The sequence below is a fragment of the Callospermophilus lateralis genome, unplaced genomic scaffold (assembly GCF_048772815.1).
Source record: "Callospermophilus lateralis isolate mCalLat2 unplaced genomic scaffold, mCalLat2.hap1 Scaffold_98, whole genome shotgun sequence".
Classification (NCBI taxonomy): Eukaryota; Metazoa; Chordata; class Mammalia; order Rodentia; family Sciuridae; genus Callospermophilus; species Callospermophilus lateralis.
In genome coordinates, this window is record NW_027517992.1 from 4,801,090 (window position 1) to 4,817,195 (window position 16,106).

A 16,106-nucleotide genomic window follows, 5' to 3' on the forward strand; every position below is an offset into this window, starting at 1 on the left:
CTACAGATGGAGACATTTTAAAATGGACCTTCAAATCATAACCAACTCAAACATGTAGACAAAAGTCATAGCAGAATTATAAAAGATAACTGTATCTTTTATAAGAATGAAATTTGTTAGGTTAAATGATAGCAATTTTTTAAAAAGTTACTTTCTTCCTTTTATTTGTGACTGAATCTACTATTCCTCGAAATGGTAAAATTTGAGGATCAAAATGATCACAGTATCTTTCTTTGTACTGGTTGGAACTCACCAATGACTAAGTTCAGTGTGCTCCAGGAGGAAAACAAAGAAACTTCACATCAAAATTGCTCCATAATCAGTTTTCCTAAAGTGTCTTTCCACAGAGTGGTAATCATTGGATACTACTTGCAGCTTTCTAGTTGCATGATTTCAGGAATCTGGGATTCTGCAATCTTTTTAGACATTCTGCTAACACTTAATATAATGCTTTAACCTTGTGCCTATACTTTAGTAGGTAGTTTTTAAATAAATGAAGGAAATAATTTTCTTTATTAATTCCTTATGTGTAATGGTTTTGAACCCTGTAAAAATATTACTTCATTCATTAAAAAGGACTGAAATCATAATTTTCTTTATAACCAGGCTCTCTATAATTTGAAGACAGATAAGTTTCTGCCTGATGATTTTTGATAGTCATGCAAATACTAAATCCATTTTAGAATCTGGCATCTACACAGCTAGATTTTCAAATTTAGTTTAAAAAAATAAGAAGAAAAATATGGATATCTGGATAGCTGTGTGTATGGCCAAATCTCTTTAGGGAGCCTGGCTATAGCATTAATGGAAAAGATATCAGAATATTCTGGCAGATTTCAGATTCTTTATTAAAAGCAGATACTTTGTGCTTATGCATTACTAATTTTGTTGTTCATAGGGAAAATGATTCATCATTATGTGTAATTGGTAAACAGTTGGAAAGAAACATTATTCACTTTGTTTATTTTCTTTGTAAAGAAAAGTTCGTTTTCTTTCCCAGTTTAAAGTTGTAGGAAGCAGTGCAACAGATGTGGACAATTTCCTGTTTTGGAATGATACTTTTTTGAAATGGAAAGGAATGGGGCAAAAATATTTTAAAATATATATTCTATATAGATCATGATTAGTACTCAAAACAATTTAAAATTTTTTTAAAATCTAAAGCAAGCATTTGAAATTTAAGATCCTGATCTTTCAAGTATGAAATATATAAGTAAAACAGAGTTTCACGATGTATATTTCTTAGAAATGTAGTTTTAAAATATACCATTATGTACTATTCAGGACAAAATATCTGTGTTCAAATTAAATTGGGAAAAACTGGTTTAAACAAATCAGATTCCTCCTTCTTAATGTTTATATTATTTTTGCTGGGGACTGAATCCAGGACCTCATGATAAACATGAACTCTACCACTGAGCTATACTTCCAGCCCCAGACAGATTTCCTTATTAAAGTACATCCCAGAGCCTATAAAATGTTAATGCAGACTGTGATCACATACAGTTATACACACATACACACACACAAACTCACATACTCCAGTTTTCAAATGCATTTAAATTTAGAACTATTTTTTTATCCTTGGAAAGTATCTTAGGGAGTAAATTCTGTATAATATACTTTATCCATTCAATATTTGTCAATTTACCCATTATGTTTTCAAGGTTGCTATTGTGTGTTGAATTTCACTAATGAGCAGACTAAATGGTTTTTAACTGTCCAGATAATTATAAACAATCTCAAATAAATAAATCACATACTGGTTTTATCTATATTCTGGTTTGCCTTTCCCTTTTGTCCAAACTGTGAAAGAAGTTTGTTATTAAAATGTGCTTTAATTTTAACACAGAAATCTTTGTCTGTCAGCAGGGGAGAAAAGAGCTCTATTTTTATCATGAGATTATACCAAACTGTAACTCTGGTTAATAAAATACTTAGACTCTTGATTAAATAAATCATTGTAATAATGATATTCATCACCATTATTATTTCTTCAGAAAGAGAACTGGCTTCAGGGTATTCTTAGTCTAATTCTATCTGCCAACACAAAATTTTGACTTTGAAAAAAATGCATTAGGTATTTTCTGGATTACATCCCTGGATGACGAAGAGCTTCATTACATGTGAAAAGCTCCCACTGGTTTAATATCTAAACCTTTGCACTAGATACAGAAACTATATCTACATTTTCAAATCCACAAAATTTCATGACATGTATGAGAGAAACTGGAGGTTACCCTCTCCCCAACAGTCTGATGCCTAAGGGCTGGTATTTGTATCCAACTCTCTTTTTTGCCTGATTTCTATTTAAAAAGAAACAACAACAAAATAACAATAATGCAAAACATTTCAAAGCCAGTTTTGAAAAATGATAGCTTGCAACCTCTGCAAAAAAGCAAAGATGTTCCAACTGAATGATAAACCAACATCAGCTATAGGGCTCCTAAATAACCATGCAAGACAGACAAAAAAAATATAAGTGAAAGGGCATGCATATGCTGAAGAGTAAAACAGAAACCAGGGTAAGTCCACTATGGAAAATCACCACATTGCATGATAGTAGTAATACATAAATATGATTTAAGTGATAAATTTAGGCCAAGCAGAATTCTTTTCTGGCTGCCTGCAAGTCTAGCCATAGTTACAAGATCCTGCAACTCATGGTCAATAAAAGCTGTAGATGTCTATCCCAGATATGTTGCCTGAAAACTGTGCATATTTCTCTGTATATTTTTAATTGTTATTTTGAAATTAATTTGTATAAATTTCTAATTTTTTAAATGTATAAATTTCTATAATTTATGAAATAGTTTGAATTTTGTATGGGAATTCTAATTATTGAAGTAACATTAGCACTTCCTCTGACATGTAAAAGTTGTAAACCTGGACAAATTACTACAAGGAATTTAAATAACTGGGTGCAGAGGATATATGTTGAATGATGAGAAAAATATTGTGTGTTTTGATCCAAAAATATCAGTTTTACATTGTTTATAATAATTAAATGACAACTATGTGCTATAATGAAAATTATAAGTACTGAAATTTTATCTCTTATTCACCTCTCCTTTTCTGAATCTCATTATATGCAACTTAAAGAAGTAAATTTACATTATCAGCACTCAAGGGAAAAATGAAAGTTCTTAAATTTCTACCTGAATTCTTCTGAAATGGTTAGAATTTTAGGTGTAGAGAAATGCATTAGTCTGCTTCATGTTACTATAACAAAATCCTCAAGGAAATTACCTTACCAAGAGAAAAGGTTCATTTAGTTCATAACTCTGGGAGTTCCAGTCCAAGATCAAACAGCCTCCTATTTGATTGCATCACCAAGGTTGCACATGTCCCTCATGATTCAAGTTGATGTGCTGATTTCAAAGGCTCAGTACAAAAAAAAAGAACATCAACTGTGCTACTAAGATTTTGTACTGCTTCTCTGTTGAAATGACATTTTCAGCACATTGGATTAAATACAATTTATTATTAAACTTAATTTCATTCCTTTGACTTTACTTTTTCAATGTTTCTACTGGAATATATTACAGTACATATGTGTCCTTCTGTCCTGTGTTTCTGTTGGATGATATTGATTTATTTATTTTTATTAGTCCTGGGGATTGAACCCAGGGGCACTTAACCACTGAACCACATCCCAGCCCTTTTTTTAAATTTTACTTTTCTTTTGAGACAGGGTCTCACTAAGTTGCTCAGGGACTAAGTTGCTGAGGCTGGCCTTGAATTTGTGATCCTCCCACCTCGACCTCCCAACTTGCTGGGGTTACAGGTGTGCACCACCATCTGGGCACTGGATGATGTAGATTTTAAAAAGAATCCTCAAGAGACTAAAGGAATTCAATGAGAATAGAGGCTAAGGAAGTCACATCAGTCACTTCAGGACGGTGGCAGAAATGGAGAAAAGGCTAAACAGGGTCAGCTATGACATCGTGTGGAGATTGTTCAGGGTTTGTGCACCAACCCTGAAAGTGCCATCAGACACCTCTGAACATAATTTCAGGACTAGTCAATGAAAACAAATGCCTACCTGTCATAAAATAAACTTATGGGGTTTGTGATGTTTAATGTTTAAAGTAGGGGGAAGGTCTGACCCCCCTATAATTTATTAAGAAGCCTGCTGAAGTCCAATAGATTAATAAATTCTAAATAACACGTATCGATTACTGATTTGTAAGGTGTGTTTTCTCAGTAAGTACCCGGAGAAGTCTTGGGGCTAAAAATGCCTGCGACTTCTTCCAACAGAAAGAACTTCCATGTTGGGAGAACAGAATCCGGTCCTCCTACATCTTTTGATAATCACCCATCTTACGTGGGGCATCTTTGCAAAAATACTCACCTCACTCGTGGGAAATAAACTCATACGTTAGGGTGGAAACTGAGTCTAGGAGGACCCTGGATTTATTTAACGCACACGTTCTGAGAAGCTTCTTCGCTGGCAATATTCAAGTGAATAAGTCAGGTAGGCTGTAGGACGTCACAGCCCAAAGGTTCCCAGGTGAGGATTCCTGTATTTTTAGAAAAAAGGCAATAACAAGGCATCCACAGACTCTTGTGGATTGCTCCAATTCATTTCCTGGCTCTACACGTGCCTTTGAAATGGTTGTGGCTCTACTAACGCCAAATATCGGGAACGTGGAGTGGTAGAAACGTACCAGATCCAAGATTTTATAACTCACACCATTTTTTAATTTACAACAATAAAAAAATGGTGCACACACTTTTTCTCCTAAGAAGCTCCTAAATAAATTGATCCTAATATTTTATATTGTTCTTTGAATCTCACTGGGACCGTATCGTGCAAAATAATACACCTTCCCATTACCTGTAACTAGGTTTCCTATTATTGATCATACACTAGTTATGCTGAAGTTCTCATAATGTTTGATTGATTGATTGATTTTAATGAGGTCTATATGACAGCAGAAGGCATTTGGAGTCATTGTACACAATTGCAGCACAACTTTTGATTTCTCTGGTTGTACACCATGTAGTATCACACCATATGTGCAATCATACATGTACCTAGGGTAACGATGTCCATCTCATTCCACCATCTTTCCTGCCCTCATGCACCATCCCTACCCTCTCTCTCCTTTGCCAAGTCAGAGTTCCTACATTTTTCTCATGCTTCCCCACTCCCTGTTATGAATCAGCATCCACTTATCAAAAAGAACATTTGGCCTTTGTTTTTTTGAGATTGGCTAACTTCACTTAGCATGATATTCTCCATCCATTTACCTGCAAATGCCATAATTTTATTCTTCTTTAATGCTGAGTAATATTCCATTTGTATAGATTCCACAATTTCTTTATCTATTTATCTGTTGAAGGATACTTAAGTTGGTTCCATGGTCTAGCTATTGTGAATTGAGCTGCTATAAACATTGATGTGGCTGCATCCCTATACTATGCTGAATCTAAGTCCTTTGGGTTTAAACCAAGGAGTGGGATAGCTGGGTCAGATGGTGAGTCCATTCCAAGTTTTCTCAGGAATCTCCATACTATTTTTCAGAGGGATTGCACCAATTTGCAGTCCCACCAAGTTTTTGCCACATGCACATCAGATGGAGCACTCATCTCCAGGATATACAAAGAACTCAAAAAAACTTTAAACCAAAAAAAATCAAACAACCCAGTCAATCAATGGGCTAAGGAGCTGAAGAGACACTTCTCAGAAAGGAGCTATACATTCGATCAACAAATATATGAAAAAAAAATGTTCAACATCTCTAGTAATTAGAGAAATGCAAATCAAAAGTACTCTTCAGATTTCACAGTCTATCCCACAATTTTTATGCCTCCAAACTTGAAATCCAGTAGCAAGTCAGCCATCTGTTAGGGCTCTATGTAACAGCATCGATCTCTTTAGGTGGATCCCGTGAATACGTTGTGCATCTTGGACATTCTCAGCCTGAAACCACCTTCCCTCCCCCGGCTGTTTGACATTCCATGGCTGAGATATAGCACGGAGCACATCATCATGCAATCATTTACTTATTCATCCCACAAGTCGTCATCAAGGCGGTGAGCTAGTAATTGAAGGAATAATAATGAGAAGATTGATAATACCCCTTTATCCTGAAAGGCAACGTGGAATAGGAAGGAATTATTATTATTATTTTTTGCCAACAAATTTCTAAAAATTTCTTTTGAATACTAACACTGCGGTTTGGCATTTTCTCGAAGTAGCTTCCACTAATGGTTGTTTTGATGCTATTCTGTTGCCGAGTGGAGAAGAGCAGAAGGCACACCTCGGACTTGGGCTATGTATGGGTTTGAAGGTGCAGCATCATTAGTCCATGTAATATCTGTCAAATGTAGCATCCGTCAATTCACCACAGATATTTGCGGCAGGGTAGCTTGCATAGAGGATGCGAGGAAATAAAAAGATAAGCTGCTTATTATAATTGCCCACTGAGGGATTTTTTTTTAACCATCAAAAGGAGAAAGAGGATAGTAGATCCAGACACATGATTCTATTGGAAGATAGAATACAACTCTACTTGGTGGAAAGGGGAAGTCAGAAAAGTGAAGAATACTTTTCTCTGGGAGACCCAGGGAAAGCTCTAGGGAAGGGGTGGACCTTACATTTGCTGGCCGAGGTTGGGTGGACATTGAAGAGTTGCTGGGATGTGGACATAGAGGTGGGGTGGATGTTCACTGCCAATCAAATAAGCAGTGTGCATGTTAACCTGGAGCCCAAGTCCTGCAGGATGGATATCAATGGCCAGTGGAAGTCGCTTGAACTCAAGCACAGAATGTGGAATCCAAGTGACTGCCCTGTGCAGACACTGTCCATCACGCTCTGCTGTCCACTGGGGCAAGTGTCTCTTCTTGCTCTGATGCCTGTCTGCCTGGCCATCTCTGTCCCTTAGACATTGATGCTAATGGATGGACTGCGGTGGTCATTGAGCTATGCCGTCTTCAGCATCCCTGATTGAGTGTTGACTGTTCCAGAGAAAAAAACCCAGTTCTTATGAAATCATCAAATGCATGCTTATGAAATCAGCCCAGAGCCAGTTTCTACATTCGGGCGCATCTGCCTCTCTGCGCTGGTTTGGTTCATCAGGAGGGATTACTGTGCTTCTCTAAGAAGGTTAAACTGTCATCTGGCCGAATGTGGACATAAAAGAATGCTACCCAGCAGCTGCTGTAAGTGACTGATGATGACGGTGATGGATAACGATAGGGAGGAAATTCACTTTGCAGGGGAAATAGCTCCTTTTTTTCTACTGGGGCAGAGTCCTGGTCCAGATTTGGGGATTTCTTTCTTGTGGTATTAGGTATCTCTTTCAATTAAAAAGAAAATTGCTCAGGACTGTATTCTCGGATCGAACGGCTCTGACACGGAACCGTGGGGCAGATGCGGCCAGGCGCTCTGTACCTGGGCTGGATCTGTGGCCGTTACCCGAGCTTTGCCGTGTCCTCTCATCATAAGTGGAACAGAAACAACCCAGGTCCAGTCCACACGGGGTCAGAAAGTGGCAATAGTGTGCCTTGTTAAAGCCTTCCAAGAACATTCTTATGGATTATAATGCCGTCTTCCCTGTGAGTCCCTCAGCCCTCGAGCACTTATTCTCTCTTCGAAGAATGCGCTTTACCCCAGAGACAGGTGTGGTTTGTACCCTTAGCTGCCATGGGTCTCTGCTCAGATGCCACCCCAACAGAAAGGTCTCTTTTTTCTTTTTTCCTTTTAAGGTGCTGGGTATGGAACTCAGTGGCACTTAACCCCTGAGCCACATCCCCAGACTTTTTATTTTTTAGAGATAGTGTCTTGCTAAGTTGCTCAGGGCCTCGCTAAGTGGCTGAGGCTTCCATCAGACTTGGGATCCTCCTGTCTAAGCCTCCCGAGCTGCTGGGATTACATGAATACACCACTGTGCTTGCCTGAAATGCCTGCCCCTCCCTCTCTCTCTCTCTCTCTCTCTCTCTCTCTCTGTCTTCAAATTAGTTATACATGATAGTAAGATGCACTCTGACACAACCTACATAAATGGAGCATAATTTCTCATTCTTCTGGTTGTACGTGACATAGAATCCCACCAGTCATGTAATCATATATGTACAGAGGGTAATAATGTCCAGTTCATTCTCCTATCATTCCTAACACCATGCCTCCTCCCCTCCCTGCACTCCCCTCTGCCTAATCCAAAGTACCTCTGTTGTTCCCTACCTCCTCCACCCCCTGCTTATTGTGAATTATCCTTGACACATCAGAGAAAACACTCAATATTTGTTTTTTGGGGATTAGCTTATTTAGCTTAGCATGATATTCTCCCATCTCCATCCACTCACAAATGCGATAATTTCATTCTTCTTCAAGGCTGAATGATATTCCAGTGTGTGTGTGTGTGTGTGTGTGTGTGTGTGTGTGTATCACATTTTCTTTATCTGTTTATCTGTTGAAGGGCACCTAGGCTGGTTCCACAGTTTAGCTATTGTGATCTGAGCTGCTATAAACATTGCTGTGGCTGCATCACTATAGTGTGCTGAGTCTAAGTCCTTTGGGTATAAACCAAGGAGTGGGATAGCTGGGTCCAATGGTGGTTCTATTCCAAGTTTTCTCAGGAATCTCCATACTGCTTTCCAGAGGCATTGCACCAATTTGCAGTCCCACCAGCAGTGTACGAGTATACCTTTCCCCCCACATCCTCCCCAACACTTATTGTTGCTTATATTCTTGATAATTGCCATTCTGAGTGGAGTGAGAGAAAACCTTGGTTTTGATTTACGTTTCCCTACTTGCTAGAGATGTTGGACATTTTTTCATGCGTTTGTTGATCGACTGCATTTCTTCTTCAGTCAAGAGGCCTTTCTTGGTCAGTTGTTCTAGAAGAGCCTCTACCTCCTCTGCTTCCTCCTTTCTGCCTGGTGTGTGTCAGTACCTGGCTTGTGGCTGTCTGTCTCCTCAAGCTAAGCTGTAAGTTCCTGAGAGCAGAGACTGGCTTCTTCAGCAAACTAAGAACCTGCACAACTTCCTGGCCCTGAGAAGACCTTGAATTAGTCATTGCTGAGTTGTGAACTGTATGCATGACCCTTTTATTTGTAAAGGGCTTAAATAAACTACTCAAGATGGGGAAAAGAACCTAGCCTACTTTGGGTTCCAGAGTCAAATTCAAGCTTTTTTGATGGATTTACCCAAACTGTGCTGGTTTGTGTAGTTGCAAGCAAGACAGACAACCAATAGCCCAGAAAAGGAAATGGAATATTGTGCTCTCACTCTGAAATGGACTATTTTTTATACCTCATCACAGCCTATAATAAAAGAATTACTTTTGCTTCTGCCAAGTCACTGGTAACTGCCACCCTATACCAGGGTGTTGTGTGGACTCATGAAGACACTGATCTGAAAAAGCCATTTGCAGAAAAAAGAAAGGAAATCCAAACCTAATCAACCCCCTTGGTGTCTTTAAAGGCCAATAACATTTGTATTCATTGGGTAAACACGATCCATCACCATTCTGCAGGTTTTCTATGGGCCGCTTCTTTAACAAATATATTTTTTGCCTGGGCCATTTATCATATCTTGGAAGTCTGGAGGGTAAGCTTGAACACTCCTCTTAGGTTAGCATTGAAAATAGCCACTCAGGGGATTGTCAAGGGAAAAGCCGGTTAAATTGTCAGGGGAGAAAAAAGTGTATCCCCTTGAGAACAGAAAACAGCATCTTATAGGCTATTTCCATCAGTATTGGCTTGTAGTGTGGAAACTCAGCTAAACTTCAGGAGGAGCGTGGGTCTCCATGGGAAATCAGGTTATGAATGGGAAGAGCTACAGTGCAGATGGTGAAGGTATACCCTGGAATCCTCAAGGGCATATAGGGTGTGTGTGTGTGTGTTTGGTACTGGGGAGTGAACCCGGGAGCACTTAACCACCGAACCACATCCTCAGCTGGTTTTGTCTTTTCTTTAGAGACAGGGTCTCACTGAGTTGCTTAGCAACTCGTTAAGTTGCTGCAGCTGGCTTTGAACTTGAGATCCCCCTGCCTCAGCCTACCGAGCTGCTGGGATTACAAGCGTGTGCTACCGTGCCCAGCACATAGAGTGTCCTTTAATGGGACCAAATCTGCTCAACACAGGACTCTGATGTGTTCTCTGAGAAGCACTGCCTGAAAAATTAGCAGATCCCCTTAAAGACCAAGATTCAGGGAGCTGCTGCCGCTAGAGTTAGTTATGGGATTGATGAGCTATTTTGCAAAGGGAGGAACCATGGGAAAGCATACATCTGAGAGAGATCTGCTCCCGTATCCCATGGCAACTCCACCTCTGGAGTTGAGTGGAGTCCGAGAAGTTGAAAGAACTTGGGGACCTCTGAGGTCAGTGGATATACCAAAGCACCAATTGCATATAGAAAGCATACTTTTTTTAAAATATATTTTTCCAGGTTAGTTAGTGCTTATGATAGAGAGCATATGGGTAAAGAAAAGAGACTTGGGGGTGTTTGGTCGTAGAGCAGCTGGTTGGGCTTGGGAAAAGCATGGAGCTTACAGAATCCAGTGCACACATCTGTTAAGGTTTGTAAGAAACAGCGGTGGAGACACTGTGTAGACTGAATGGTGGTTGAAAGCGGGGGTCTTGGAAAAGCGGGTAAAAAAATATCGTTGAGCTAAAAACAAAGCAGCTGAACAGAACTCGCAGAGCCTGAAGCTCATTAACAGAGCCAGGAGACTTTGGTCCCAATAGACTGTGGCTCTAGTTTCCCACCCTAGGTATCATGGTGTGTCCTCACTGAGACCATTTTCTTTGGAAGACCTGAAGGACGTCCTTTTCTTATCCCTCACATAATGACTGTTCTTACAGAGCCCCACTTTTAGATTTTCTTCGAGATCCCTGCAGAGGGATTTTTGAATAATTTTCAATTCCTGCTTTCACTGGGATGTGTGCCAAAAATGGATTTAAAGCAGTGAATGGATTTTTTAAAATAAGCCAGCTCTTAGTATTTCCTAATCCCTCTCCAGTGTTTTCTGGCCCACCCCCCAAAAAAATACTGTTTTTCAACATGGGCTTTGGGGTCTCAGAGAGAACAGGTTGTCTCACGTGATCAAAAAATGTATTATGTAACCGGCGCTGAGAATTTTCACTTTGCTGTGTAAAAACCAGGTTCACGTCCTGTGGTCCATTGAAAATATAAGGGTTTAATTTCAGGAGACAGTGTTCGATGAGACCATCCCTGCAATTAAAAGAGCAGGATGGCACCAGATGGGTGCTGTCCCTTACATACATAGCTCATGAGTAGCAAAATGAGACGATGGTCCAGATTTCCGGAATCATGGCTTCATGGAGCAGAATACCTTGTTCAGAAATGTGGGCTCCGTAGTTAAACCAAAATCTGGTTAGCATTTCAGCCATCATCCATATTGTTAAGTCACTTACCCTCTAAGCCTATACTCCTTGATCTGCGAAATGGGATTAATCATAGCTTTTACTGTATCTGGCAGATTAAGACCCAAATAAATCCCAAAGTCTTAGAAAATAGTCCATACATTGCAATAAGCCTGCATGAGTGTCCCGTTGCTGCATAAAACATTACCACAGATGCCCTGACTTTCAGTAACACTCGTTTTTTGATCTTGCAAGCTGCGCTGGCCTTGGGTCTTCTTCTGGGTCTCACAGTGAGGAGCATTGTGAGGTGACTTTGTCGGCACCTGGGATCCTTTCCAGAGGACCCTTTTAACATGGAAAGATATTTCTTCTCAGTAGACATTACACTCACATTTCAAATCTGTCCCCTGGAGACAGGTGGCCATTCCTTTTTAAGAACTCACCTGATCACATCAGGGTGATCCCCCTTTTTAGTAACTCAGGGGCACCTGCAGTGGGCCCTTAATTCATGCATTTTGTCATGGAACCTACCCAGGAGTGAAACCAGGGCTGTTCATAGCCATTCCTCCCCCAACTCATGGCAGGGTGCTACACCAGGGATGTCCACCGGGGGCGCTGTCCCCTTTCCACAAGACACTGGTGGTATTTTCACCATGAATCATTGTTCTTATCATGCTTATATATTTCTGAGGTTATTATGGTTTTGAGCTCACGATCAAAGGTCGTTCTACGCTAATGGTGCGGAATAAAGGTAACCAAACCTTTTTGGCACATGGCTCCTGAAGGAATTCACGTTGTGTGACACTATTTGCGGGTTGATCTGGCTTTGCACTGCATTACCCATACCTGAAACATTCTAATGGTTATTCCCCAAAGAACATGAGGATGGTAATGCAGATTATAACCTCGCCAGGTCCCGAATGGTAAAATAAAAGTTCATGGGAATGCAGAACATGATATTTGATCATTCATATGATCCTTTGTTATCTACCATAGACACTCTCCCTGGTTTTACTCCTGTTCTCAACAAAGGAAGAAAGAGAAAGATTGTTTTAAAGGGATGATTAGTGAGGACACCTAAAAATTTTACACTTCAGTGTAGAGTAAGAAAAAATTCTGCTTATCGTATTGATTGCATTGTCACCTGTTTGCACAGTGTCACTATCTGAATATTTCCAAAATTCCAAGTAAGAACATCCTGCTTCTTAATGTAGAAAAAGAAACTTTTGGAAAACTGACCCCCCCCGCGCCCCCCAACTACACACGGGTTTTTAAGATGCATTGTCTGTCCTTAAAACTCTGTGTTAATTTCCTAAGACCCCTTGAATGTGCCACGAGCCATTTGCAATAGAATCCATTAACATTTGGGAAGCTGAGCCTGGCCACCTAGGGTATTAAATATTTGCACCAGGAATGCTAATAAAAATCCACTGACATGATATTCCCAAAGTATTATTAAATAATGATAGCAGTGTTAAAGGGTAGCAAATAAATGAATATCTACTTAGAGCCACTTTTCTCAGTTCTTGTGATTTTTGTGTATCTATTTTGGATTTGAACGTTCTCATTTGCTTTGGAGATCAGACTTTGGAAATAGGGCTTTCAAAAGCTGCTGTGTCACTGACAGTCCCTTTGGAAAGATGTCTTTGCATAATCAAAGTCATCGAGGGGACTTGCATAAGAAAATGAAAGGTATAAATTATCTTTTCTTCATTGCTATTTCTTGGGTAGCTGGAAAAAAATGAAGTATTGTTACTTAGTTGGCCCTATTTATAAAATATTATGCAATTTTTCTATTTCATAGCATATTGGCAAAAAAATAAAATGTTGTTCTATTTTTATTTTACTTTTTTTAATTTTCTGTGGTGCTGAGGATGGAATCCAGGCCTTACATAATATTGGGCAAGTGCTCTTACCTCTGAGCTTGTCCTATTTAGAAAAGTTGATTTAATACTACCTTTTAAAAAAAATCACAATATATTAAATAGGCAGCTTCCATAGTTTTCTGTACTTTATAGCAGCATGGATTTTATTTTAAAAAATAGCTGGTGTCGTTTTGATGAAGTAATGTTGTGAAGCATAACTATTTCACAAAGGAAGGCTCTTCCTATTTCCATCACTTATCTAGTTGATATGTTTGTTTTCCAAACACTTTATTTGACATCATAAAATAAAGTGTTAGAAAAGTGAGTTCTTCCACCTCAGGTTTATTAATTTGATTTGCTTTACTTTGTTTTGGCTCAAATTAATTGAAATCTGTGGCATAGATATACATCAGTACAGCCTGTAATGATTTCCACTGATACATATTCTATGCTTACATTTATAGGAATCAGAATATTGCTTGGCATAGACTAGGTTGTTGTAATCAGCTTTGTCATTGCTGTGGCCAAAAGACCTGACAAGAACGATTTTAAGAAGGAAAAGTTTATGTGGGGCTCATGGTTTCAGAGGTCCCCATGGGTGCACCTCCTCTGTCCACACCCTACCTGTCTACATTTACAGTGACCAAATAGTGGATTAATCCACTGATTTGGTTAAGAACCCAAACATTTCACCTCTGAACCTCCTTAGATTGTCTCATGTATGAGCTTTTGGGGATACCTCCTATCTAAACCACAGCATAGGTAATAGATAGACCTCAATTAAATGAGGCAGCTGTAGTTATTAAAAAACAATAGTCTCTAATGTAAATGTCAAAATTACATTTCCTCCAATATAGTCGAATGGCCAAAAAACTTGCACTCGATAAAGGTTTTGATTGATTGGAACAATGTCCTAAATCCTGTGGGAAATGCACCGGACTGCATTGCTAAATGAATCTTCAGCAAAACATTGAAGTTTTAAAATCACCTTTGTTGTTTATTTGATTGTCTCTTTGGTGACCTTCCTATTACTTCATTTATTTATAACATTTTTTTTGGTGTTTGCTAAGTATGTTTCTCCTGATTCTCTGAACGTACACATCCATTTAATAAACCAAACTTCTTCTTTCCTCGCTTTTCCGCCGATGGTATTCTATTCATGTGAACAATCTTGTAATGTTCGGTGCATAGACCCTCACTTTGATTTTACTGCTTGGGCTTCTGCAATGAAATCTGTCCTCCTTTTATGGATCAGACTGTAGATTCCATAAAACTCATGATCATGGGTGATGACCTAGTGATTTGGCCTGCAAAGCATTGTAGAACCTTGGAAGTTATCAATGCTGTTGTCGAAAACTTGAGAAAAGCCAGACTCGAAAGAGAGTTGATTCATTCTTTGCGTCCCGGTGTGTTTTCTTACGTCATTCGACTTCTTAGGCCTGTTAAAGTTTATGTTTTAATTCATTGGATTCAGAGACTATTATAGTCACAGAAAGAATAACACATACCAGGTACAAACAGCAATGAAGCCCCCGTATTTAGCGGTTGTGTAGATACTTTCAGCAATGTAAATAACCATTTTAAGTAATTTCAGACACAGAGAAACTTCTCACTGTCTTTTTCCCAATTTAGTGGATCAAGGTAAATGATATCCTAACCCCACAGTCTGCTGAAGGCTGTGTAATTGATGAAACTTGGTCCATTTGTCAAAATTTGGGGAATGTTTCCTTTTCTTTTCTTTTCTCGTTCCTTCCTTCTTTATCTCTTCCTCCTCCTCCTCCTCCTCCTCCTCCTCCTCCTCCTCCTCCTCCTCCTCCTTCTTTTTTAATTTTTGATACTAGGAATTGAACCCAGGGGTGCTTAGCCATTGAGCCACATCCCCGGCTCTTTTCTATTTTACACAGAGACAGGGTCTTGCTAAGTTGCTTAGGGCCTCGCCAAGTTGCTGAGGCTGGCTTTGAACTTGCAGTCCTCATGCCTCCACCTCCATGGCTGCTGGGATGACAGGTGTGCACCACCACGCCCAATGTATTTCCCATTTTTTACCCCTTCTATTTTTCTCACCACTAGGATAAACAGTGACTTTGTTTCCAGTGAAAATAGCCTTATGTTTCCTTTTAAAAATTATATTTTTGATGGGGGGATAATGGCATGGATTTAGAGAGCCGAGAACAGAGATTTTTTTTTTTTTTAATGTAGATTGATTCAGTCAACAAAGCAAAACAACGAATATTATTACCCAGGCTTTGCTCCAACTGGTCAAATACAAAATCAAAAAGAGTTTTTTTTTTTCTCATTCCTTGTGTATCTCCTTTCACTTTTCATGTGAAATCCCAACTGTATTTTGAAGCTCTTCCGAACGGCACTTTCCGTGGATGGAAAACCCACCCTATATAAAAATCATCTCAGAGATGAGATCCGAAATGATCCTTCTGTTTTCTGCCGGATATCCTAGAACGGATCTGTAATTTTTTTTCCCAGAAAACTCTTTCTTTTCAATTTCATCTGCATGATATAATTCAGAAAACTAAAAGCATTTTTTGTTTGTTTGTTTTCTTCCAGATTCACTCTTTGCTGACGGGCGAAACACAAGCAGAACCCATTTGGATGTTTTTGCAACGTTATGTAAGAAGAATAAAAATCCTTCACGCTGAGGTAAGGGGAAGAGTCTGTGTAAGTTCTGATGGGAAAGGAGCGAAGGTTTGTTAACCTTGGGTCTACCTTATAAATTCTTCTGTTTCCTGCTCTTACATGCATAATGAGAACTTTATCCTTGTCTCTCTGTGCCCCGAGGATTTTTGAGATGCACCGATGTGAGATACACGGTGATAGGTAATAGGTCTGCAGTCACCAAACCAAAGGTTACCAAGCTTCTCCTTATTACCATCCCATCAGACCCAAGAA

At 39.2% G+C, this 16,106-nt stretch overlaps 1 protein-coding gene across 1 annotated transcript in view; it reads left to right on the forward strand.

Annotated features, from left to right (window-relative positions):
- The window catches only part of LOC143386173 (roundabout homolog 2-like), a 111,566-nt gene extending 95,710 nt beyond the window's left edge, over positions 1-15,856 (forward strand). The window contains 1 exon segment of the mRNA XM_076841444.1: positions 15,765-15,856. Coding sequence (XP_076697559.1) covers positions 15,765-15,856 — 92 coding nt within the window.
- Positions 15,857-16,106: the final 250 nt, after the last annotated feature.